We start from the raw sequence: 27,819 nt of genomic DNA on the forward strand, positions 1-27,819 counted from the left end.
AACTGCTAGTTTGGCAGGAGCAGGGACCGAGCAACGGGAGCTCACCCCGTCGCGGGGATTTGAACCGCCAACCTTCTGATCAGAAAGTCCTAGGCTCTATGTTTTAACCCACAGCGCCACCTGTGTCCCTTTTATTGATACAATACTAGCATGTTAATGGAGCATCCACACATCATTCTGTTTTGTTAGTTGTTCTGTGATGCTTCCCTCGTGTTTCCTCATTATTGCCATCTGCAGAGATGTGCTTCTTCCAGTCTGGGACAACAGAAGTTCTAAGACCTGTGTGGATTGGAAAAGTAGCAGTACAGTGGTACCTCGGCATAAGAACTTAATTTGTTCTGGAGGTCCGTTCTTAACCTGAAACTGTTCTTAACCTGAGGTACCACATTAGCTAGTGGGGCCTCCCACTGCTGCTGTACCACTGCCGCACAATTTCTGTTCTCATCCTGAAGCAAAGTTCTTAACCCGATGTACTATTTCTGTGTTAGCAGTGTCTGTAACCTGAAGCATCTGTAACCTGAAGCACCTGTAACCTGAGGTACCACTATATGTCCACCCTGATACTTGTTCAGGAGCATGCCGCATTGAAACTGAGAACTTATATAACCATCCCAGGAGAACCAATTTAGCCACTCTGAGATCCTTGGATATAAATGTAATATTAAAAATAAATAAATGCATCCAAGGACAGCAGCCTTGTGTTTAATCTCCATCTTCCAAGCTTCTGTGGAAAAAAACCCCCAACAGCCGCTCAAACTATTTAATTACTGGCCTGCCTAGGAGTGTTTCATGCTCTTGAAAGGAAATCACCAGCTCTTGAAAGGAAATCTCCATAGCAGCCTTGCTTGGGCCTTGGTTGGGTTGGGCACAGTCATCTAGAATTATTTATCCAGCTGCTGCAGAGATGGCTGAGCATATCCACTGGCTGATAGGAAGTTGGCTCGCTTTTGCAAAGACTCCCCTGTGATTGTATTGTGTTTGAATGCTGCGTTGAGGAGGGTTGAGAATTATTGGGGTGGTGGGGTGTTCTGTGAGACTAGGATTTAGGGGGGGGGGAGAGAGAGAACCAGGCTGTTATAAAAAACAGAAGATTGAAGATCCTGGAAGGGGCTTGGATCAGTGGTAGAGTATCTGGTCGCAGGTTCGATCCCTGGCATCTCCAGGCCCAAGGTAGGAAGACATCCTTGTCTGTATCCCTGCAAAACTGCTGCTGGATAAACCAGTTGACTTCCAACCTTCCTGTGAAAGAGGAATAGGTAAAGGTAAAGGGACCCCTGACCATTAGGTCCAGTTGTGGGGCTGCAGTGCTCATCTCACTTTATTGGCTGAGGGAGCTGGCATACAGCTTCCGAGTCATGTGGCCAGCATAACTAAGCCACTTCTGGCAAACCAGAGCAGCACACGGAAATGCCGTTTACCTTCCCGCCGGAGCAGTACCTATTTATCTGCTTGCACTGGTGTGCTTTCAAACTGCTAGGTTGGCAGGAGCAGAGACCAAGCAATGGGAGCTCACCCTGTCACGTGGATTTGAACCGCCAACCTTCTGATCGGCAAGCCCTAGGCTCTGTGGTTTAACCCACAGCGCCACCCGTGTCCCCCGAAAGGAATAGGAAGCAGCTAAATCAAGCATAGGAAACCTGAGACCCGGGGAGATGTCATGATTAAAATGGCACTACTGCAATCCAAGCACCCATTTGAATGCAGTTAAGGCCACAGAAAGCAATGAGACTTTGCATGCTTCTTGGTGCACTAGGCTGTACTTTGTTCTTTTGGAAGACTTCTACAAAGGCATTTTGTTAGTTAAGCTGGCAGAAACAGATTTAATTGAATATTTAGAGTAAATGATATTAAGGCCTGATTCTCAGGGCTACCAATTTCCTCACCAAGACTATAATGCAAAGGATGATGTTGCATAGACCTAGGAACCTAGAAAGCAGCAGGATACTGACCAACACATCTATCTCAGAATTGTCTGTCTACAGTGAATAGCAGTGACTTTCAGGCACCTTTTCCAGGACAAACTGGACATGCTGAGGACTGGAGCTTGTAAAAGCATTAGAAGAGATTGCTGGATTAGGCCAAAGGTCCATCTATTCCAGCATCTTGTTCTTGCAGTGGCCAACAAGATCCTTATTGGAAACCTGTAAGCAGAACCTGAGCAACACAACACTCTGACCACTGGTCCTGCTAGCTAGGGATGATGGGAGTTGTAGTCCAAGAACAGCTGGAGATCCAAGTTTGGCAAACCCTGGCATAGGACAACCCAGAATGAGATGCAAAGAGGCATTGGGGTTCTTGCATTAAAGGAAATGTAGGTTCCCTCATCTCTCTGAAATGTAATCATAGGAAGTAACAGTTTTCACTGAAGGCCGGAACAAACTCATTTATTTGTTGCACATGAGAAAAACTAAAAAGTTCGCCCCCCCTTTGGTGGGTTGCGAGGGAGAGAGAGGTAAAGTGTTATGCTCATGGACTGTGTGATTAAACACTTAGCCAAGTAGAGCTGTTAAAAATTGACAGACACAGCAAGCGAGGAATAATTAGAGTGTCAGAATTTCCCCATGAGGGAGGCGGCAAGAGTTAGCGGGTAACATGGACCATTTAATGAGGAAGGCAGAAAGGGGTTTGGGAAACGTCAACAGCAGCGCCGTCAATCAGTGCTTTTATAGACCACAGCTGAGAAGCTCATGTCCAGAACCAAAGCTTGAGGACCACATTCAGTTGGGGAACACTAAATTGTCACGTTGTGCTTAAATTCCATAGTTTCTTCCCAAGGCCGCAAACTTGGACTGGGATAATCATGGCTCCCTTCTAAACTGCTGTCTGTCTGTTGACTGAACCTTGCCTTGAGTGGCTTAGAATGAGGTCCAGGCTGACTTGTTGCTCCCCCAAATTTTCAGGGCTGAAGGAGTGAATTTGTGTGCATGCATTTCACTTGGGCTCAACATCTGTGGAGGTTTTTCAGCAGAGGCTTCCAGGCCACCTATCCTGTTCCAATAATACAATCGTCAACAATTGCTCCAAAACCTGCAATGGAAAGAAACTTAGATTCTCTTCCCTCTACCCCCACGCTGCCCCAATTCAAGTCAACTGCCCCAAAGACAGCAATCATTGATCTTTTTGTTGAGAGGAAGAATCAATTCCAGTCCATTAGACACCAATTCATTATCTTCGGCAGTTTCCTGGGGAATCCAAATGCAGTCTGTTTACAAAATCACTCTGAAAGTCCCAGACTGTGGGGAGATAAAATGTCACCAGGCTTTCAGGAAAGCATAGAAGTGAGGAAGGCTTACCAAGATGGTTTGGGGTGTGACAACCTCTCATTTCTAATTATTGCGTGTTGAGTCCCACAAAGCCACCCTCACCAATAATTCACACTTCACACGTTAATTTTGTTTAAGGTTTTTGGCATGATTTTGGCCACAACTTTATTGAAATACATATACGTGAGTGGTTGCTTAGGCATTGGTTATGACTATCTGTCCTTGCCCAGGGACAGGGCTGGTCTTCCGGATTCCAGCGGAAGCCAGCCTGGGAAACAAGTATTGGGTGAGAAGGTGAGGCTGGGTAACAGTCCCACACCTCTCACCCTCATGTTCCTGTGGGGCTTGCACGGCCCAGGTCCGACTCCGGGGACAAGGACGAAAGAATGGCAAGCCCCAGGATTCCTTTAACGGAATTCCCTTTCCACCACCATTGGAGGGGTAGGCACTTACCCCTCCCAACCAATTTTCAACCAATGCCTAACCGCCAACCTTACAAGTTGTGACTTATTTGCTACGCAGTAGGCGAAACCCAAATGGCACCAGCCAATCAGCCAAATGGTAAATTCCTACCAGGCCCCCGCACCAAGGCGGACGACCCCATGACAGGCATAGCAAGGTCAAATAACCAGAAAACCCCCCCTTTACAGGGAGGGTGGGCGGGTGATCCGATGCAGAGGCCAAGAGGACTTCCCCACGTGAGTAACCTGTATTTATAGCCTCTGCCCTTCTCTCACAATTGGTAACATGCTAAACTCCCCAGTAACCCAATTAACCCTTTAAGGAATTCTACTTTATCCAAACCTGCCTGGTAACAGCAGGGTGGCCTGTATTCTCCCAACCGCAACCCGTGCTCTCTTTTGATGGAGAACACGCTTTGCGTGTTGAGTCCCACAAAGCCACCCTCACCAATAATTCACACTTCACACGTTAATTTTGTTTAAGGTTTTTGGCATGATTTTGGCCACAACTTTATTGAAATACATATACGTGAGTGGTTGCTTAGGCATTGGTTATGACTATCTGTCCTTGCCCAGGGACAGGGCTGGTCTTCCGGATTCCAGCGGAAGCCAGCCTGGGAAACAAGTATTGGGTGAGAAGGTGAGGCTGGGTAACAGTCCCACACCTCTCACCCTCATGTTCCTGTGGGGCTTGCACGGCCCAGGTCCGACTCCGGGGACAAGGACGAAAGAATGGCAAGCCCCAGGATTCCTTTAACGGAATTCCCTTTCCACCACCATTGGAGGGGTAGGCACTTACCCCTCCCAACCAATTTTCAACCAATGCCTAACCGCCAATGGAGCCTTAGCTCGCCGCCAAACCACTCACGAACTCAGCCAAGACCTTAGCTTAGCCACCACAGCACCCAACCACGCCTTATTCCCTAAGGCCGAAAGATGCACCCCATCATCCCTGAAAAGAGATTCATCCCTAGCCAGAATCTCAGGATGGGAAATCACGTCACCTCCCAACTCGAAAACTTTTTTCGAGACCGCCGAATTAATCCGCTTCCTAGCCCTCTCGGTGGCAGTTGGGCAACGACTGCCTCTCCAACTGCGCCTTTGCAAAAATTTTGACCAGAAAATTTTTGTTGCCGGCACCATTGCCCGCAGCACTTCAAGATCTCCCAGGATAGCAGCACGTAACGAAGCACAGTCCATAGAAACCAGGTCGTTCTCACCCAACTGCACCACAATGGCCGTGGGCGGCCCTTCCTCTGCCAGCTGCCTACGAATCAATGGCAGAAACTCAGTCCAGGACATCCCCCTTCTGGCCAGCCAGGATATGCGCACGTGAGGAGGAAGGCCGAGACCTGGTCCCAATCTGAGCTGCTTGGCTCCAACACTGGCCCAATGCACGATACTGTGCCCCACCATCCATATGCGTACGGCTGCTAAACCTGGTATAGAGAAACAAAACAAACATCATGTTAGCGAACATAGCCTCTAAACGCGTTCGACTTCCATCGACCCAAGTTCTTTATCCTGCCTGCAGACAGGCCCCAATGTGCTGCCATCGTGGCAGCCCCAATCCTGAAGGAATGTGGGGCAAAATCACTAGCAGAAGCACCACAAGCCGCGATGGTCTTCCGCATCACCCTTGCGAACTGTCGCCTAGACAGAGGCGACCCATCTTCGTGCTGCAATAATGGACCTTCTCCCGGAGCCCGGAGGGACAAGTACCTCCTGACATCTTTAACCGGACACGGACCCACCTCCCCTGTGGCCGGGAGACGAATGAGGGCTCCCTTTCCACCCTGATCCGTTTTTGAATTCCTGATGAGGAGTCTTAGCTCGTCTGGAGATAGCTGTGCATCCTGAAGCAATAACCCCCTGGAACGGCCATTATTGTGCTCCTCCCAAACGAGCTCACCAATCCTCAATGCTCCGAAGAAGGCAATAGAAAAGGCCGCAGAAAAAAGGCGAGCCTCATACCTAGACCAGCAAACGCTCCTCAGCTCTTTGCGCATCTTGCACAGCAAATCATATGATATAGGGTGCCTAGTAGCTGGCTGGGAAGGACAAAGCCTACCCCATCCCTCAAGAGCCTTACGCACGGAAAACTTAGCGCAAGGATCCTTGTCAAAATAAGCTTTGCAGAAAAAGGCAATGGCAGCTGCCTGAATTCTTAGCGTCTTTGCTGCACGTCCTAACTGAAACAGGTGCGCCAAATATCTTAGCACCTGAGAAGTAGAGGGGGAAGCCCCCCTTTGCTCCCCGGCCGACTGATATGTAAAGGACAAAAAATCAGCCCATGCTTTGGTGTATGACCTGAGTGTAGAAGGAGAAATAGAAGCCATTACTCCCTGAAACACTAGCTCCTGCCAAGGCTCCAGAGATGATCCGGGAAACATTCCGGACGTTTCCGAGCCTCTGGAACCAGAAGTCTGAACCGCTCCATCTGAAAACGGGACAGAGCATCAGCAATTTCGTTAGACACCCCCGGCACAAAACGAGCGGAAAAGACTATATTGTAGCGTAAACAATGCAAAACAAAAGCCCGTAAAAGGGCCGACACCCTAGGAGAGCGGGAGGACAGCTTGGCCAACACGTTCACCACCGACTGGTTATCAGTCCAGAAGCAGACTCGTCGGTCCCTGAACTCTTCGACCCACAAGTGCACTGCCACTGCAATGGGAAAGAACTCAAGAAAAGTTAGGTCCCGAGTAATGGCTGTTCCCTGCCAATCAAGAGGCCAGCGCTTAGCACACCACCTGCCCATCCAATATAGACCAAAACCTAGGGACCCTGCAGCATCTGAATGCACCTGAAAATCGTTCTGCAAGTTCAGAGTGTCTTGCCATAACGATACCCCATTAAATTCCTCTAAAAATTCAAGCCATATGCTGAGATCAGCCCTCACTTCCCTGGAAAGACGAACACGATGATGCGGGGCCTTCGAGCCCACCGTGAGGCGAGCCAATCGAGAGCAAAAGGGGCGGCCAGGGGCCACCACCCTGCAGGCAAAATTCAGGTGACCTAACAGCGACTGGATCTGCAGTAGGGACACCTTCTTTAAGGGAAGCAATTCCTCTATAACCTTTTTTAAGGCCACCAGCTTATCCCTTGGTAAGCTAGAGGTTTGAGACACCGTATCCAAAAGAATGCCCAAATACGTAAGCTGAGTCGAGGGACCCTCAGTCTTTTCAGCCGCTAACGGGACCCCTAGCTCCTCAGTAAGGGCAGCTAAAGCACGCAACAGAACCGAGCAATTGTCGGTATTGCACTCAGAAGCCAATAAAAAATCATCCAAATAATGAGTAACCCCTTCCAACCCGGTTTTCAGCTTGAGGGCCCACTCCAAAAAGGTGCTGAAAGATTCAAAAGCAGCGCACGCTATAGAGCAGCCCATGGGCATGGCCTTGTCAAAATAGTATTTTCCCTCAAACTGGAAACCGAGCAGCCAGAAATCCTCCGGATGAATCGGCAGCAGACGGAATGCCGACTCAATGTCGCATTTTGCCAATAACGCGGCTGGTCCAAACTTCCGGATCATCTTGATCGCGTGATCAAGAGAGGCATACCTAACTGAGCAAAGCTCTGGAGGAATCACATCGTTAACTGAAGTACCCCTAGGGTGTGATAAATTATGAATCAAACGGAATTCACCAGGGGCCTTCTTTGGCACGATGCCCAGAGGTGAAACATGCAAATTAGTAAATGGAGGGGCACAAAAGGGGCCAGCCATCCGATGCATAGCCACCTCTTTTGTGATCTTCCTTCGGGCAATCTCTGGCAGTTCACGAACTGATTTCTGATTAGACGAATTCCGAGCCACGGGAGGCTTGGCTACCGGAATCCGAAAACCTACAGAAAAACCGTCGCTCAGGTAACGAGCGGCCTCCCTATCCGGGTAAAACCTGAGCCACTCTTTAAGGGCCGGCAGACGAATAGGAGTCTGGGCCAATGAAGTCAGCACCTCATTTTGCTGTTCCTGAGGTTGAGGGTGTGTGGGGGACTGCCTTGGGGGGTTGTTGAGAGCCCCCCTTCCCTCCACGAAAGGGCCGCCGCCCACCAAAACAAGAGGAAGCCGGATGCAATCCACTGCATTTTTCACAGGTGTGCGCAAATCTACAAGTTGAACGCTGACAGGAAGTCCTGTTAAAATCCCAACACGGCAATCGACGGCCAGGTCTGAAGGCAGAGACACCCAGTTTCTGCTGCTCCGGTACCTTTTTGTCAATGAGTGGAGCGACATAAGTAGTCCACACATCGAGATCCTTCCGATCCCAGCGTGCAGACGGGATCTTGGCCGCACGACGCCTAAAGTTCTCATCATATTTGATTGCGGCTTTATCGCCAGCCTTGGTAAAGGCAGAGCGCACAATCGATAGATAAACTATCAAATGAAGGGACCTACGTGGATAAGCTGCCATGACTATACCGGCGAAGACCTGAAAACAGTCAAGCCATTGTTCGAAGGTCCTGCCCGCCGCAGAAACCCCTGAGCGCTTTTTAGTGGAAGCGCTTCCTTTTTCCTGCTCTTCAGAAGGCGGGGCTAACTTGAAAATGTCTACATAGCGTCCATTTAAAATCCTGGCCCGCAATTTCGATGACAAGTGTGAGCCTGGGATAATATCCCTGGCTGAATTGGTCGAGACTTTAACGTCAGGAACCAACACACCATCCCTGCATTCTTGAACAGCTCCATACTTTGCCCGATGAGCGTTGGATCTGCGCTCCCAAGCCCACCTAGGAAGCCCCGAAGCCGATTCACCAAAACCCCAATAAAGTTCCAAGTGAGTACCCTCATCGTCAGAACTAGAGGAAGACGTACCCGAAGTGGAGGAAGTGGAGTCATCCTTCCTGCGCTTTGCACGTTTCCGAGACGCCCTCTTGTGGCGACGCTTCCCTCCCATGGACCTCCTGGCGGGGACCGGGAGACTGTCTTCGACGGAGGACTCCGAATCAGGGTGCTGCTGAGACGGAACTGAAACAGACTGCATAGAGACAACATGTGAGATACCAGAACCGGATGCCACAACCGGTGGAGAGCGAGCAGGTGTGCGCCGGCGAGTGGACACAGCCAACGGTGCGCTCTTTCCCGAGGCCCGCCTGGAAAGGCGGCCTGACCGCCGAGGCCGGTTCTGAATTACTGATAAGCCAGGAGACTGGGATAACTGAGGATTCTGAATTAAACTTTGTGATGACGTTCCTTCTCCCTCCTCCTCGCTAGATGACGATGAAGCCAGAGGCGGCACCACTGCTGAAGAGGGCGGCCCCCCAGACGTGGACGGCTGAGAAGAACGATGTTGCAGGAAAAGGTCCAAGTCAGCTGCGAAGCGAGATAGAGCCGCAGGGTCACCTGCCATGCCTGCCACCAACGATTGCACTCGTCCCACCGGTTGATTGGTGGGGGGAGAACGGAGCGCTTGGGATGGACCCCTAATAGGCCGTTTTGACGTGATGACAGAGCTGGAGCGCGTAGCAGCTTTCTTTGGAGCCATACCTGCTAGCAGGAGATAAAATCAAACCAATTAAATTACCGATCGCTACAGCAAAATAAGGCTAGCAACCTCCAGACAATAAGCCCTGCTGGGCCTTCCACCAGCTGTTGCAAGATCACCTCAAATGAATTCTAGGCCGCAGCTCGGAATAAAGACCGTCTCTTGGCCAAGGCAATATCCCGGTGTATTCAATTATTAATGTATCTATCTATCTATCTATCTATCTATCTCTATCTATCAAGATAAACAAAGATGCGGACGTGAGCACTGGTGCCAACCCAAAAGGCCCCAGCAGGCCCCAACGCAAAGAAATTACCACCACACAGCAATAAGCAAATACTAGCCCGACTAAGTCACTTATTTAACGAAATGTAATACATTAGCAGCCAGCAGGGGCAGGGGTAGGGAGGGGTGAGGCCCAGTCCCTCACGAAAACAACTGAGGCGCAGTACCTCTCAAATCCACTAGGGGGAGCCCCCGTCGGCAAGACGATGCCCCAAAATGGCAGAGCCAACCAGGGTGACTCAGCAATGGCCGCTAGGCCGCGAGCGCACCTAGGCCGCAGCGCTAACGCGACGGGCCTGTATTTGCCTCCCCCTCGCACGCCCACGCGAGGCGGGAGGGCCCGCCGGCTCTAGAATGGGGCCGCTGGAAATCCCCCGGCGGGGCGCTCCCCCGCCGCCGCCGCCGCACCGCCGCCGGACACAGCCCCGGAGAACGGGGCGCCGCCGACGCGGCAGCGACCCCGGTAGCTGGGTCTAAATCCCGCCGCCCGCCGCGACCCCAGGTAAGCCCAAGTGCACAGGAGCCGCGAGGAGGGCGGGGGGGGTCGTAATGCGCTCCGCGCTACGGAGCTATGGATGGGGGAATGGCGGGCCGCGGCCCTGCGAGGGCACGGGCGCTTCCCCCCGGCGCACGGGAGGAAGCCTCCCCCGAACTGGGGGGGGGAAGGGGGCACCCCCGCTCCCACTAAAACCGCTGGCGATTAATTAACTAAAAAGGCCAAATTAAATTAACTGATAAATAAACAAAATAGGAAAGATTTAGATAAAAGAGAAAGGGAAGGGAAAACGGGAAGGAAATTAGTAAAGGGAGAGGAACAGAAGGCAAAAGGGGGCCCAAAGAAAATCAACGGCAATAAACAATTCTTTATACTCAGCAACCAGCTCCAAGCGATCTGCTCCGTGATCCGATGCAGAGGCCAAGAGGACTTCCCCACGTGAGTAACCTGTATTTATAGCCTCTGCCCTTCTCTCACAATTGGTAACATGCTAAACTCCCCAGTAACCCAATTAACCCTTTAAGGAATTCTACTTTATCCAAACCTGCCTGGTAACAGCAGGGTGGCCTGTATTCTCCCAACCGCAACCCGTGCTCTCTTTTGATGGAGAACACGCTTTACGGGCTGTAATGTTTGCATATCAGTTCTATTCTACTTCCACCTTACAATTTTCTACTTTATATACCTGCCAACTAATGTTTCACTCCATGCATCTGTCAAAATGGGTTTGAGTCTATGAAAGCTTATGTTATAATACATTACTTAGCCTTTAAGGTGCCACAAACCTCTTTGTTGTTTATTATCTTCAGTCCGCAAGGCAGAGTATTTTGACAGCTGGGGACTTCCTTTACAGAATGTATTTTAGCATTAACAAAGAGAACCCAGACACCTGAAAATGCCTTTACAAAATTCTTCTCTAGAAATTAGATTGTGGCTAAAGCAAGCAAGGCAAGGGAAAAGGCAATATTTTCCCCAGTTTTGCATGGCACAATGGTCAGGTTTATAAATGCATGAACATCACTTCAACCTACCTGCACCCTGCGATAATCATCAGAATCTCTTCTTTGTGTGCCTGCCCCACAAGAGGTTTGGAGGGTGGCAACACAAGAACAGGGCCTTTTCTGCAGTGGCTCCTCATCTGTGAAATGCTCTCCCCAGGGAGGTTTGGCTGGGGCCTTCATTATACACGTTTAAGCACCAGGCAAAAATGTTCCCCTTCAACCAGGCCTTGGGCTGGTTAACATCTTATACCCCTCTTAAATGAGTTTGGGGGGTATTGGTTTATTCATTCTTGTTTTTATTACATATTTTGGTTTTTCTCCTTGTGTTTTTATGCTGTGAACCACCTTGAGATCTTTGGATGAAGGATGGTATGCAAATGTAAACAACAACAACAACAACAAAGGCAACTGAAGATGCCTTTTCTAAATCAGACCCTTGGTCCATCTAGATCCCTATTGTCCATGCTGGCTTTCCAGGGCTTTAGGAAGGAATGCCCTCACAACCCAACCTGTGGATGCCAGGAATTGAACCAGGAACCTTCTGTAGTGAATGTTCTACAGCCCTTCTCCTCAGGAATGCTGTAGAACAGCCTTTCTCAACCTGTGGGTCCCCAGATGTTGTTGAACTACAACTCCCATCACCCCGAGCTAGCAAGGCCAGAGTTCAGGGATGATGGGAGTCCAACAACATCTGGGGACCCACAGGTTGAGAACCGCTGCTGTAGAACAAAGATAGGGACTGGGCAAAGTAGGAATGATGGAGACCGTCTCCCCATCCTGACCCCTCCAAGGAGGAGGAAGACAGTATAGATTTACAGCAGGGGTTTGAGGGAGGTCACAGCTCAGAAGCAGATGAGGGGGAAAGTTGGGAAATCATGGGAGAGCCAGAACAACACCCGGCTGACACGTCATTAGAAAGCATTTCAGACCCACCATCTCCCAGAACCCGGCGAGCCTTAAAAGTAGGAGAGCAAAGACCTTAAAGACAGAGGGCACATAGCAGCACCTGTAGAAGAGGAATGAGGAAGTGGGAGAGACGGGTGGTGGTGGAAATTCTCTTGGGACCACGGCCTTATCCAAGAGGCTGGGTTCTATAGCCTCTCTGTGCAAAGACTGAAATAAAGAAGGATGCTAAGAAACTTTTCCTTGTCTTTATAATTCCTGGGCAACCAGCCGGAAGCTGCTGACAGCATCCTGACAGATAGGGAACATCAGACCTGGGGCCAACTAGGTCTCTATATCTGACCCTCTTCCCATGCCATGCCTCTTCCCTAGCCACCCCCTTCACTGGTCCTGCTTCCCATCCCCCTGGAGTGTTTCTGCCTGGCCCAAATGTACCCTAGAACTCTGCTGCTTACTTGTCTAGATAGTGTACAGAAAGGTTGTGTGAGAGCTCGCTTGACTCTATAGACCTTTGGTCTGCTCCAGCTGGACTCTGCTTCCCACAGTGGCATGCAGGGAGATGGAATGGGCTGCAACAGAAATTTTTAGGGTAGCAAAATAACTTGACCCAGCAAAAGGTAGAACCTGAGGTGGTCCCTTTTGACCTTTGCTGTTGTGAAATCGGTGACTTCCCTCTCTCCCATTCTCATGTATACCTATGTATTTTTTTTATATCCAAGGTGATATTATTGTGCAGCCCCAGTGAATGTTCCCGCCCATTGCAACGATTTCCATTTCCACTAATGATGTTGTTTTAAAGCTTGTACCATCTGGTTCTCCTCTCATCTGCTTTTAACCTGTGATCCTTCTACGGGTTGCTGTGCCATCACATAAATTATTGCTGAACTCCGAGGTCTCCGTCTTAATGCAATCCGTGTTCACAAATACCTTATTGCTCCACAACCTTCCTCTGGAATACCGGTGCAAAAATATGCTTTTAAGCAAGCTACTGAATAATTTCATTTAAAAAGAAAGAAAACCAGAAAAGTGAGTTTGTATTTGAAATGGGAACTACTTAGCCAAACTATGAAAGTTGAAGTGAGGTTATTGTTTCATGATCACTGAGGTGGAAGTAGCTTAGCAGCTGATCTGAGATTTCCCCTCCTCTGTGCTGTGTAAAATGATGAAGGAACCACAGCGGCTATCTCTGGCCCTGCGTATGTCAGAAGTTGAAGGATCTGACTGTAGCTCCCTGTGGAGCTCAGCAGGTTCAGCAGAAAACCAAGATTTGCCAAACTGCCCAAAATTGGGGAAAACGAGGGAGGGAGAAGCTACAAAACAACAACAACAACAACCGAAAGAGGACTGAACATGCTCAGTGGGCTTTGAATGCCATTTCTTTTAGGGGGAATGAAAACCAAGATGAAGAATGGTAATGGAATGGAGTCTCCTGTGAGAGGGCGTGGCTGGCTGGCTGCAACCCTAAACAAGAGCACTGCAGCTCCTGCTTTATATAGCTATACTCTATAGCCATACCCTATAGCTGTACAGTTATTCAGAATATTCAGCTTATTTATAAGTAAATGGGAAGGCTTATATCATATCAGAACCCCTGAACACATTCAAGCCTCACTATCTAAGGTATGTGACTCTTCCCAAAGATGGAAGATCTCCATGTGATTTGTTCTGTCTTCTTTTATTTAAAAGACTCTTAAGCCAGCATGAACAAACCCTCATTTATTTCCTGTCTGTCTTAAATCCTGTACAGATCAGCTTGACATCATTTCGATGGCTGAAACTACCATGATGCCCGAGGAGATAGAACTGGAGATGGCAAAGATCCAGAGACTTCGGGAAGTCTTAGTCAGGAGAGAATCAGAGCTCAGGTTTATGTAAGTAAATAGTTTTTTTCTCAGTGATGGGTGGTACCCATTGGGACTGGTGAGATGGAAGGCAGGGAGCCCAAACAGTGGGTGGAGCCAGAGTCAATGGCAAGCAGGTCCAAAATTCACAAGAAGGTTAAAAGTACATGGGGGGAAGTTTTGCATGGGAAGCTCAAAAGTTCATCCTAGGAATCTGAAAATTCACAGGACTTAGAAACGTAACCAGGACTCTGTCCTCTTTCCGATTGGTAAAAGGCCAGGAGGAGTGGAAATACTGAATATAAGTCCAACCAGAAGATAGGGTAGTTAGTGGAAGGGAGTTGTGGAGTCAGAGAGTGGATCTACACTAGTCGTTTATAGCATTAAAAATGCATTATTAAAATATGACACCAGAGGGTGCTGCAGAGCACTGAGCCACTGACGAAGGGAAATTGCCATTGGACCTTATAGAATGTTCAATTTAATCATGTTTAGAAGATCAATGTAGATCCAACCCGAGATTTGAAGAACTGAAGTCCTGCAAAAGAGAAGAGTTGGAAAACTGGAAAGTGTTAGAGATGGGCACACATACTTTTGTATAGCTATTTTTTATTAGACAACTAATATACGGAATTTTAAAATCCGCTCAGTAATTCTTCTGTTGTAGCAATGATGCATGATTTTAAACTTTTATTCCTTATATTGTATTTTATTGTATTACAATTAAGTGTAAGGGTTCAACACAGGTACGCCGTGGACCTCCCACACTTTGGGCACCCCTGTTAAAGATCTAAAGGCTGAGGCATTGGAATTCTGGGTAAATAAAGATGGCAGCCAGCCCCCACAGATGGCAGCCAAGCTTCACTCCCATTCAGTAGTGGCTCGGCTGCCAACCCACCACTAAAATAGGCACCCAGGGGCCCTAAGTGAAGGGTGGTGAGTGGAGCTTCTAGCACCTGGGCCCCTCAGCCATTGCCCAAGCCGACTGGCACCAGGCCTGCCCTTATCATTTCTTGCCCTGAGCAATCTCCTGCTATTACAGCGTCAATCAGGGAAGCCAAGTTTCAAGCCTGTAGCAAATTTACAGCAAGGGATTAAAAGCTTCTGGAAGTGAAGGGCCTTGTCAGCACAGCCATTAAGTATGTCACGATCAAAATAGTAGTTAGGAGCAATTGCACCTTCAGGAGCAAGAGCAGGATTAGGAGCCACCCAGCCCTGGTACTGCACAGTCAAGTAAACACCTGTCTTGTCAAATTCCATCTAGACCCAGTGAGTCAGAGTCAAATCCGTGCCTTGTGAGCACTGAATTTCCCCCCTGACGTTTTCCATCTCGAACAGTGCAGAGCATTTGCAATCAAAATGTTTTTTCTCCCCTGTAGAAAAGGCTACGGAGGGAGCCATCTGTCTATCGTGCTTTGTTCATTGACTTTTCCTCCCTCGGCCTGTTTGTTTTTCGTTTCCAGTTTGCCCTTTTAATTTCCCCAGTGTTCACAATGGAAGCTTCGCTCGGTGCTATTTATCACAGGTGGAAAGATGTGAAGGCCGCCGCTGGGAGAGCTTTGGCAAATCTCTCCTGTTTGACTGGGGCTTTGCCTTTCCCCCCCATAATTCATCCTCCCAGGAACATTTTGCCGCTTGAGGCAAACTGGAAAATGATGCCTTCCACTGGCAGTTGTAACTCTGTGAGGGGAACAGGAGTCTCTTAACAACTCTGAAAACTCTTAAACTACAACTTCCATATAACTTTGGGTGAAGTCATGACTGTTTAAAAGTAGTATGCTTGTTCTTTAAACATACAGTGAGAATGTGGCCTAAGAATAGACCCAATTAAGTCAATGGGACATGTTACTGACTTCCATCTCATTCATTCCAATGGGGCTGTACTCCAAGCCAAGGGTAGTATTTGTGCCCTCCAGATATTAAAAGGTAAAGGTAAAGGGACCCCTGACAGTTAAGTCCAGTCACGAATGACTCTGGGGTTGTGGCGCTCAACTCGCTTTACAGGCCGAGGGAGACGGCGTTTGTCCACTCCGCAGACAGTTTTTCCAGGTCATGTGGCAAGCATCACTAAGCCGCTTCTGGCGCAATGGAACATCAGCACCAGAGCAGCGCACGGAAATGCCATTTCCCTTCCCGCCAGCTATTAATCTACTTGCACTTTTTTTGGCATGCTTTTGAACTGCTAGGTTGGCAGGAGCTGGGACAGAGCAATGGGAGCTCACCCCATTGTGGGGATTCAAACCGCCGACCTTCTGATTGGCAAGCCCAAGGCTCTGTGGTTTAGACCACAGCAGCACCCATATCCCTCCAGATATTGCTAGATGGCAAATTCCATTGGTCATGCTGGCTGGGGCTGATGGGAGTTGTAGTCCAACAATCTCTGGAGGGCTCCACATTGGCAACCCCTGTGCTTAGCATGTGATGCTCTACATCTGGAGTATTAATGTTTGATGTTTTATTGAGTTTTTAATGTTGGGAGCTGCCCAGAGTGGCTGGGGAAACCCAGTCCAATGGGTAGCAAATAATAATAATAATAATAATAATAATATATTAATAATCCCTATTTGGAGACTTGAGATCTCACGCCTTGGCACCAGCAGATCCCCTGTTCCTCACGATATCCAGTATCCATTCCCCAGAGAGGCATTTCATTTCTTAAGTCAGTTAATAATAGCTACCAAGTGTGCTGCTTCATAATCTCGGGAGCAATTATATCTCATGTTGCAGAGCATGTAGAGAGACCTGACTTTGCACTGGTAATCAAGCGCCTAGCAGGCGGCCCAACCATTTTGTCTGCTGGCCAGAGAAGGCAATTAGTCCGTGTCCTCCTCTGGCTGCTTCCAGTTAGAGAGCGGTTTCTTCTTCCAGTTGCCCTCTTGCCTCCCCTCTGCAGAGAACCAAGATACCCCCTGCTTGGTCTGAAATACTTTCATAAATATTAACAGGGCCCTGGAAATGTTGCTCTGGGAAATCTTATATAGACAGCGGATCTGTGTAGAGAGATGTGTGTGAGAGAGAGGGAGAGGGAGGGGGAGGGGGGGAGAGAAAGAGAAAGAGAGGGGGGGCATCAGGGCCAGCCCTGTTCCCTGAAGTCCAGTGACCCATGTACACACCTCAGGCAAAGGGGTCTGTACCCATCTCTGCAGGCTACAGATGCATTCCTTGATAATTATAATTATAGTAATAATAATAATAATATGCTGTCCATCTGACGGGGTTGTCCCAGCCACTCTGGGTGGCTCCCAGAAGAATATTAAAAACACGATAAAACATGAAACATAAAAAGCTTCCCTAAACAGAGCTGCCTTCAGATATCTTCTAAAAGTCAGATAGTTGTTTATTTCCTTGACATCTGATGGGAGGGTGTTCCAAAGGGCGGGCGCCACTACTGAGAAGGCCCTCTGCCTGGTTCCTGTAACCTCACTTCTCGCAGGGAGGGAACCACCAGAAGGCCCTTGGTGCTGCACCTCAGTGTTCGGGCTGAATGATGGAGGTGGAGACGCTCCTTCAGGTATACAGGGCCAAGGCCATTTAGGGTTTTAAAGGTCAGCACCAACACTTGATGAGTTGAGTCTGCACTGATGTGAAAACTCCTGCAGATACCAGCACCTTCAGGCTGTGCCGCCAGAAGTGTGGTTCTAGAACACATACTTTGCTGGTCTTCTCATATTCCGGTGACTTCACTAGAGAGATGCCTGGCGGTGCTGGCTCAAGGATCTTCCCCATTCCCAGTGTTCCTTCTCCTCCAGGAAAACTGTTGCCTTCTAATTAACGCAGTAATTTCCCTCAAAGACAATCGTTCTCATGATATGAATCCCATTTCTCAAAGTGCTGTTGCACAGAACATAATAGGCAGTTTGCTCATCGCTGAGCATGTGTTTAATATTGGTTCCTCCCCACCCCCAAGAGAGAAGCAACATTATAAGATGGTTAATTAAAGGAAAAGGTGCTGCCGTTTAATGCAATGAAGCCCGTGTGTGTGTGTGTCTTTGACTATCTGTCTGTGTCTGTGTAAAGCTGGTTCTGTGATCAGAAGGAACCAATCAAGAGCCCCAGAGAGGAAACCTAAGAATTCTAAGCTGGGCTGCAATCCTTTGCTCCCTGGGAAGGCATTGCGGGAGCCGTAGGACAGCACAGATTTCATCTTTTATGGTGGATAGAGAGGTCTATGTGTAGAGCACATAGTAGTGGCAGCTGATGCCCATTGGGACTGGTTGGAGGGACAACAAGGAGCCTGACAGTAGGTGGCGCCAGAGCCAACCAACCAATTCTAGGCTTGTCCCCATCCTCCTCCCTGCTGAGTTCCATAAGGGCAGCATTGAGACCAAAAAGTTGGAAGCTGATAGCCAGGACTGATTTTGTAAGCAGGAAGCCAGGCAGGTAGTGTGTGGCTGAGGGCAGAATGAGGTTGACGAGGCAGCACCCCATTCATCTGAATGGACTAGCTTCCATCGCCTTGTGCCAGTCATGCAATGGCTGCCATAAGGTGGTGTGCCAAAACACAAAATGGCTGCCATGGAGGCGTGAGTGGCTGAGTCTACCCAAAGAGGAACTGATCAGGAAGAGCAAACCAATTCTCAGGAGGATATCATTATGGAAACCTTTTGTGGGCATCCTAGGAGGTCATGGCAGCTACCCTGGCATCTATGGGAACTGTGACCTCTGGATTACACTGCTAAAAAGATATTTTTTCATATAAGTACTAGTAAAAAACAACAACCAACAGACAGCAAGCACCATCTTAGGACAGAAATACAAATCAACCGAGAACCTGCATTACTTTTTATTGACAAGCACATGGGAAAAAATCCTCTGCAGCAAAGAGAATTAATATCTCATATGATTGCAAGATATGTTATTGGAAGAGGATTCTGATCTCAGCAACAACAGAATACGATGCCAAAATGTATGAATACACAGGCATGACTAAGCTTACAAGTTGTATGAGAGGGAAAGAAGGAAGGCATAAACTCAATAGATTATTATTTATTATATTTATTCATTGCCTTTTGCTCTGAAATGCCTCTAAATGAATTTAAAAACAGCAAAAAAAACCAAGACCTTAAGCGCTTAACCATATATATCAGAACTGGAGTTTGTGACCTGTGAGTGGAACATGTTATTAACTTCTAAGCCGAACAATTCTTCTTCTTGATTGTGAATGTAGTGACCAAAAATAATTGTTTCCTTCCTTCCTTCCTTCCTTCCTTCCTTCCTTCCTTCCTTCCTTCCTTCCTTCCTTCCTTCTCCTCCTCCTCCTCCTCCTCCTCCTCCTCCTCCTCCATATTAATGTTTCTATTTATTCGATTGCATTTTTTCCTTCCTGTTTTCCTATTTCTTACATGTTTTTGAACTTCTTACGTATTTTTAATAAATATAAATGCTGAATGTAACTGACCTGTAGAAAGGACTTTATGAATTGAAAAAAGGGTCGTAGGTACCCTTGTTAAGTATGAAAATCCTGTAATAAAAACAGCCTCAAAAGGGAAATAAATAAACATTAAATAAATAAATAAATATTATAAAAACAATATTCATTAATCAAACTGATTCCACAGGAAGATGTAAGTAACACATATTATGCTCCCCCACCCTGATTTTCTTTCTGTTTCTCTAGGATGGATGATATCCAGTTATGTAAGGACATCATGAACTTGAAGAAAGAGCTGCAGAATTTAGTGGCAATCCCAGGTATTTTCATTGTGAATATTGTTAGCAAAGTCACTTAAATAACACAGATGGAGTCCAAAGAGAAGAGCCTTGATACCACTTTACCGAGAAAACTGAACCAAGCAGTGTATAATTTGAGGAGAAAAGAACAAAGGTTCCATTTTTCTTAGTTCAGGCTTTGTACATAGCAGGGTGACATTCAACAAAACATACAGAATAAAATTACCTCAGAACTACACAGCCAATCAGAGCATGCACCACCTCACTCTGCTTGGTTGCTAAGCAACGCCTCCTCCATCCACCCCCCTGGCTAGTTAACTTTAACAGAATTAACCCATAAATTGCACACTGAATGATCCCTGCTGTTGCACTTCCAGCAAATATCATTTGCTTGCATTTCAAACAAACAAACAAACGAAAAAACAAACAAACAAACAAACAAACAAACAGTAACACCCAAATGAACAAAGGCCCCCAAATTTTATCTTGCACTGGTGCAACTGCCATCAACCAACTTGCAATCTGAGCTATGAACCAGGAGTTCCCCAGTTCAGACCTTGCTTCTGCCACAAACTCACTAGGAGGGCTTAAACAAGCCCTCCGTCTCTCAGACTTAGTCCTCCCACCTGCAAAATGGGGAATAATACTGCCCTTACATGGTTTTTGAAAGCATTGCAATGCAAGCAAAGTGCTCTGAAGACTCAGAGTGCTATACAAATGTTAAGGATGGCGATTATTTATTACAAGCTTGGCTCTGTTTCCATCTGTGAAACGCGGAAGGATATGAAGATAAGGCTGTAGGAATAGCAGTTGTCACCTGTTCTAATTAATCAAGGCAGCATTGTGCTGTAAAGCTGGGACTAGAGAGCGGGGTGATGCATCAGTAACAGAGACTGAGCATCAAAGCAACATTTTTTTTTAAATGCTTTGTGGGCCTGATTAATACATTCAGCAGTGGTGGTGTGGTTATCGTTCACATATATAAAACCAGATACGCACAGTCAGAAGCTGTGTTCATTTATAGTTTTGCTGTGCTAGTGTAACAGATACACATACAGTGGTACCTCGGGTTACATACGCTTCAGGTTACATACACTTCAGGTTCCAGACTCCGCTAACCCAGAAATATTACCTCGGCTTAAGAACTTTGCTTCAGGATGAGAACAGAAATCGTGGCGCGGCAGCAGCAGGAGGCCCCGTTAGCTAAAGTGGTGCTTCAGGTTAAGAACTCTTTCAGGTTAAGAATGGACCTCTGGAACGAATTAAGTACTTAACCTAAGGTACCACTGTACACAGCAAAAAACCAGTAACATCCTTCCACTCTAAAATAGAGAGGTAAACGGTGGCTGCATTCACATGGCCATTTATTCTGTTTTTGGGATGTTTCCCTAATTTGCACATTACATTTGAGTTTTCAAACAACCTAAAAGCCACTTTGGGAAATATAGCAGAATAAAGCACAACCTTTGTTATTTTATTTCTTAAATTGTAATTGTTTTAAAACAGAAAATGCTATAGGTGTGGTTAAAAATGAAATAATGGGGAATTCCCCAGATGCCTGGGATCCAGGTTTAGGGCAAGTACTCTTTGGTGAGAAAACCCCAGCAGAGATTTAAAATCACAAAACACGCAGCAAAGTAAATTATGGAAATATAGTCTGTTATACCTTTACAATATCCCCTTCCAAGTTTCTTCCAGAGTTCCCCACTTCCCTTAGCCTATAAAGAGATCACATGTTTGGTAGTTAAAAATGGTTTATTTGCAAACTCTTCAAAGATCAGCTTCATGTGCTCTTCCATACATCAGCAAGAAAAGACATGCAGCATAACTCTGGTTTCACAATGGTAAATGTTTATGAGTTATTTGTACAGAAACACAAAGATTGTTTTCTAAAGTCATGCGGTCTAAGCTTGGAGCATTCAGCTTAGACATCCTTTCTGGTAGTTCACATGGTGGGGGAGAGAGAACAAAGAGTTTGGTTACCCTTCCTTCCAAGGTGAGGGGGTGTGACCTAGCTAAGCCTGGCAGAACAGCTTGCTCTATGGTCTTAACCCCTTCATACATTAAGTAGACTTTAGCATGCCGGTTATATGAGGCTGATTTATCCCAAAACCTTTTCTCTCATTTCTACGGTGTTGCAAACATCCCTCCCTCCCCACACCGGAAGCAAATAGCACAGAGATAGGTGCTAAACTTGCACACGATTCCTGGAAGTGGCCTTTAGGTCATGTGAAAGCTCATATATGATGTGGAAATTAACAGACAGAGAGATGGACTAAACTGCCGTGTGAATGCAGCCTGTGACAGATCCTAGATGGCACAAATGCCTGCCCACTTTGTATGTATCCGTTTAACAGAGAACCAAAGTCTCCTGAGAGATCCAGAAGTCATCTGTTTTGCTGAACAGTGGGAACTGAGCTCAAGGATATGTTTTGGGAGACTATTAGTTCGGCTGTGTCATCTTGGAGCCTGGAAAAAACCAGCTGCTCAGGCTTCTTCTTGCTAAGCAAGCTTGGGTTCTTGAAGTGTGATAGTAACCAGGGCTACAAGCCCTAGAGAGGGGAGAGAGAAATGTTGACGTAGACTAAGAAAGAAAGAGAAAACCATCATTCTCTTCCTTCTGTGCCCTTCTGTGCCCCTGATATAACACGATTGGGACTAAGGGAAGGGGAATTAATTGTGCAAGTACGGACTGTTTCTTTGTAAACCATTCCTACATTTAAAACTGTTTGTTTGATCCTGTTTTATTAACATATAAGAACTCACACAAGCACACAGACATAAGATAGATACGGCTAAACCAAAAAGGTAACCCCTGTATTTAATTGCCTATGCCAGGTATAGGGAACCCTTTGCAACTCTAGGACCGCATTCCCTTCTTTGCAATCATCCAGGGGCCACATGCCAGTGGTAGGAGAGGCCAGAGGTGTGCAGGATCAGCCCATATATTCATCTAGGCTGGCATCCTCTTCCCACAGTGGCCAACCCAAGAGGCCTGCCACTCTCAATTTGGAGCAACTGAAGCGTCCAACAGGTGTGTGGGGGGGTAAGGCCTGCTACAGTAGCTACAGGGGGGCTAGCCAGGTTTTTTTGCCCCAGAGGGGTACCATTGAGGCTCCCAGCCTGTGTGTGTGGGTATGCAAATGCGTGTGGAGGGCACCAAACTGGATCTTTTGATCTGGGTGCAATAAAGCCTTGTTTCGCCCCTGTCTCTACTACCCAGGAAAGCAGGAAATATGCAGTTGGCTTCTGAGGCTGCAGCCGCTGCTCCATGTTCCACCCCAGTTTCTTTCTAACTCTTTTTCACAGCCCCTTTTCGCCACATTTTGCTGCAGGCAGATGAAAGGGTTCACGCAGCGGCATGGTTAAAAACTTTGGAATTTGATCCCACAAGAGGCAGTGATGGGCCGCCAACTCGGACGGCTTCGAAAGTGGATTAGCCAAAGTCAAAGAGGAAACGGCTGTCGGCGGCTGCTCAGTGGCATGGCTATGTCCTACCCTCCACTGGAGTGATGCTTCTGAACACTGCTGCAAACTGTGGGATGTGAAACACAGAGCAGTGAAGTACAACGTCCCTAGAGTGGACATAAATAGGGGGTGTCTGGACCAGCCAGTTGGAACTTCCTGTTTCCTCCTAGGCTGGGACAGACTTCCTCTACATGTGACCAGAGGTGGGCGTGGCCTCACCTGTACAGGTAACAAAAGCATAGGACTGGCCGCCATCTCTCTCTCTCTGACTACAATCGCCGAAGAAGCAAAATCTGCTTAGCCTAAGATGCTCTAGAGAGGATGAAGGGACTGTCTCCTTATGGGATAGTTTCCAGGTATATTACTTTTGTAACTTAAGTCTGCCTTATGGGATCCATATGTGAACAGAATGAGCAAGTGAGTAAACTCTTTTTATACTTTTATAGAAGACTGTGTTGTGTCTATTTCTTTAATGAGGGACTAAAGGGGAAAGTACCAGCTAACTTATTTTAGAGGCTTTAGCGAGCCTGAGCAAACGCATCCGCTGTGCAAGTTGAAAAAGGGGGATGTTACTCTGCTAAATTGTAGAACTTGTTAACACAAGATGGAAAGGATATAATCAAACAGTATATATCCTCTCCTGGATCCCTGAGCATTCCTACACAAACTGCAGGAGAGAAGAGTGCTCTTGCACTCAGGGGCTGCTCGTAAGCTTCCCGCCGCATCTGGTTGGCCATTGTGAAAGCAAGATGCAGAATTAGATGGATTGATCCAGCAGGGAACTTCTTATATTATTATACTGCCTCCAGCAGTAGAGGTGTACAATACAGAAATTATGTACAACACTGCCCTTGCTCATGCAAAAGCTGTGCGCAACACCCCTTTGGATTGCGCCCAATTCTTCTGTCTAAAATAGTGACCGTTTTTCTTCTTCATTCAAAGCATCGTTGTGTCTCATTGCAAAATATTTACACCTCTCCCTGCCACAAAGACACTCTATTGAGTCTGAGAGTAATTTATAGCTCTCCTGGTGGCTGTTTTCTACCCAAGTCGCAAAAGGTACACAATGTATTTACTTCCTTAAAGGCAGCTTACAAAGTGTTCCCATCCTGTTCCTGGGGGTTTGTGTGTAGATTTATTGCCTGAATTTTGAACAGGAGATGAAGCCGGCAATGGCCAGGAGATTAAGTTGGTAATAAACAACCCCTTTCAAATGTCAAGTTTATTTGAAACTTCTTTTAACCAGTGCTTTTCTTCTAGAAAAAAAAGGTCCCAGTACTGCGTGCCCTTAAGCACCCCTGGGGAAAAAAGCACTGTGTATCCATCCCTATAGCACAAAATCGGGCAGAATCCGAAGAAAATTCAAACAAGTGTATTCTTGCAATCTGCTCCTTCTTCTTCTTGTTTTTTTACCTCCACTGTCTTTTGAGCAGAAAAAGAGAAGACAAAGTTGCAGAAGCAAAGGGAAGATGAATTGATTCAGAAGATCCACAAACTGGTGCAGAAAAGAGACTTCCTTGTTGATGACGCCGAAGTAGAGAGATTAAGGTAATCGCATGGGAGAGTGGCTTGTTTCCAAGACTTGGAGGAGACTCGGTTTTGTTTTTTGCCTGTGATGCACTTTAACAAACTAACCAACACTCTGCCTTTTGACATGTAAGCTTCCATGGAAGCTGACAACCTGAACTTTAAACAGCCAGTCAGTTCCCAACAAGAAAACTACAGAAAAAGCAATGGTTAAAAAGCAACAACCACAAGCTGTAGCTCAGCAGAGGAGCATATCTTCCATCACATGTAGAGGGATCCCCCACAGCATCTCCAGATAAACATACCGTATTTTTCACCCTAAGGGCACACCGGCCCATAGGGCGCACCTAGGTTTTTTTTGGGGGGGGGAATAAAGATTTTTTTTTATTTCCCCCCAGGTGAGGGGCTGGGGCGGGGGAAGCCCGAGCTTCCCCCGACCCCAGCCCCCAGAACAGGCTGCTATCCGCAAGCCTTGGGAGCCCGGCGGGAACTGCGCTCCCCGGGTTTCGGGCTGCAGGCTGCTGTCTGCAAGCCTTGGGAGCCCGGCAGGAACTCCCGCAGGCTCCCAAGGCTTGCGGATAGCTTCCTGAAGCCTGGAGAGAGGGAGGGTCTCCAGGCTTCAGCGAAAGCCTGCATTCGCCCCATAGGACGCACACGCATTTCCCCTTCATTTTTGGAGGGGAAAAAGTGCATCCTATAGGGCGAAAAATACGGTACTTCCCAGGCCAGCTGAAATCCTGGAGAGTGTAGACAATATACTTTGTTCATTGAACCCCTATGCTTGAGCAGAGCACTTGCGCATTTGCCATTGACTGAGTGGAAGGCAACTGTTTCTGCCTATATTAATTCCTTGAATTCTTGTTATTATTTGCTTTTATACTAGTGCTTTACTGGTTTCTCACTCCACACTTTTCCTTCCTATTGTTATTTAGGCAAGGGCCCTACCTCAGTGGGAGAGCATTTGCATGCAGCTGTTATAAGAAAAATACTGCTCCCTTTCCCTTATGGGGTATCCAAGAGCCCATAGAGAGTCCTTAAGTAGGTTCTCTATTGGTAGGAGAAAGTAACAGAGGCCAACCAGAGAATACTGAGAAGCAAAGCAGCTAGTAAGCACAATCTTTATTAAACTGTTGCAACAGGGTTCCCCACTCACCCCATGCAGGGAGGGAGGAGAGGAACCCAGAACAATGTTGTGCAAGCTCTTATATAGACATTTGAAAATTGCCTCCCCTGTAGCTCAAGACCACCCCCCAAAACATCATACATACATCAATGAAGGGGCAGCCTACAGCAGAAAACCTGTCTGCCAGGAGACCTGATAACAATCACTGATTGCTTTTACCTGGGCATCCTGACCATTCTTTTGTGATGGTTAATACTCAGTTCCTGAATCCAGGTCACAGGCTCACCCTATTCATACATAGATACACTTAAGACAGGATTTGTGAGCAAAGAGACAATGGGGAGGTTTTTCCCATTTCCTTCCTCCTTGCAGAGAAACAATTGAGGTCAATTTGGGAGAGTAAAAATGGTTTCTGGATTGCTTCCCTGTACTGTTTCAGACACGTAGTTTGTACCGTATACTTATGTATGTGTTTGCCTTTTAAATTTATGAACCTATGATTTATATTTATGAGACCTTAGAATTCCTATAACACAGTACACACCTCGGGTTCAATCCCCAGCATATCCAAGTTGGCCTGGGAGTGTCTCTTGTGTGAAAACCCCCCAGAGAAGTGCTGCCAGCCAGTGTGAACAATGTTGAGCTAGACAGACAAATCATAGAAGCATAGAATCATAACACCATAGAGTTAGAAGCAGTGGCAGACTTTTCAAATTTCAGCAGAGCCTTGTGTGATGCCAAAATCCAGCACCCCCCATTCATAGCTGTCAACTTTCCCCCTTTCCCCTTATTCCGAATAGGATTTCTCACAAGAAAAGGGAAAAGTTGACAGCTATGCCCCCATTGTTTGTCTTTTCTTGCGGCATCCCCTGTGGAGCCCTCTCGGCTTGGTGCCCAGTGCGGCCAAACTGGCCATGCTTCCCTAAATCGGCCTCTGCTGGGACTTCAGGGGTCATCTACTCCAATCTGCTTCAATCCAGGAATCTCAGCTAAACCATCCATGACAAAAATGGGCCTTCCAACCACTGCTTTGAAACCTGCTATGAAGGAAAGTCCACCACCTTCCAATGATTTAGTACAAGTCAGTTTCCTGTTGTTTGTCGTGTAACTTCTGCTGATCATCACTTTTCATTGCATCTCTCAGTTACATTAAAATTAAGCTGCTGGTTCCCACCCACCCCAAGTCCACCACCTAATTTTGATATTTTTTTGCTTTGAAACAGAGAGAAGGAGGAAGACAAGGAGATGGCCGAGTTCCTCCGGATCAAGTTGAAACCCTTAGACAAAGCCGTGCGATCTCCAACTAGTGAGTTTTCAAAACTCTTCTAAATACTTTGGTGAAGCTCTAACAACGAGCTGTGGAGTCTTCATGGTTTGCATAAAGCTAATGTAAGGATTGGATAGCAGCTTTATGCAAACCGTGAAGACTCCATGGCACCCATTCCATCTCCTGCATGCACACTTTTTCTGTTCTTTCCAAGAAGGCAGCTGTTGTGCAGTGAGATCACACCCACACCATATATTTAAAGACAATTTGAAGTGGCGTTGCACCCCCCAAAAAAAACCCTGGGAGCTGTAGTTTGTGCTGAGAATCATAGCTCAGTCCCCAGGATTATTTGGGGAAGACTATATACTTTATAGATATAATTTTTATTAAATTTTCTAATTTACATTTCAAAATATTCATTTAAACAACCGTAAATCAGTGATATGTAAAAGGGTAAGAGAGTATATAATGAATTAGGGGGGGGGAATGTTTAAAAGTACCTTTCCAAAAAAACCAGAGTCCTTTTTGTTGGGAATAATTCAGAGGGAAATTCCCAGGAGTCAAAAAAGACTATTTATGTATGCTACTTTGGCCCGCGTCTTGTTAGCCCCATACGGGAAAACGAGTAAAGTCCCAACCAAAGAACGGCAACTTAAGCTGATGGAATATGCGCAACTTGCAGATTTAGCATACAGAATAAGAGAACAAGAAGAATATACGTTTAAAGAAGACTGGAAAATGTTTGAATATATGGGTGAAAATGGTGTTCATTTAAAAACGCTGGTAGCTGGTAGCATTAAGATAAATTCAACAGTGTTAATAAGTTTTGATGGCTGTAACAATGGTTTACTGAATGGTTTAGTTAATGTAAAGTATGCAGGGATGTTTGGTATGCAAAATGAACCATGGAAAGAGAAGGGAAGTCACTGGTTTAAAGGAAGACTATACAGTATACTAGGGATGCAGGTGGCGCTGTGGGTTAAACCACAGAGCCTAGGGCTTGCTGATCAGAAGGTCAGCGGTTCAAA

General features: G+C 46.9%; 1 protein-coding gene across 1 annotated transcript in view; it reads left to right on the forward strand.

Moving 5' to 3' along the window:
• The window catches only part of BMERB1 (bMERB domain containing 1), a 49,158-nt gene that overhangs the window by 20,144 nt on the left and 1,195 nt on the right, over window positions 1–27,819 (forward strand). The window contains exons 2-5 of the mRNA XM_082200159.1: window positions 13,643–13,766; window positions 19,354–19,427; window positions 24,308–24,422; window positions 26,748–26,830. Coding sequence (XP_082056285.1) covers window positions 13,643–13,766; window positions 19,354–19,427; window positions 24,308–24,422; window positions 26,748–26,830 — 396 coding nt within the window. The remainder of the gene's footprint in view (window positions 1–13,642; window positions 13,767–19,353; window positions 19,428–24,307; window positions 24,423–26,747; window positions 26,831–27,819) is intronic.

Source organism: Podarcis vaucheri (genome assembly GCF_965113315.1).
Source record: "Podarcis vaucheri genome assembly, chromosome: 14".
In the NCBI taxonomy this organism is placed as follows: Eukaryota; Metazoa; Chordata; class Lepidosauria; order Squamata; family Lacertidae; genus Podarcis; species Podarcis vaucheri.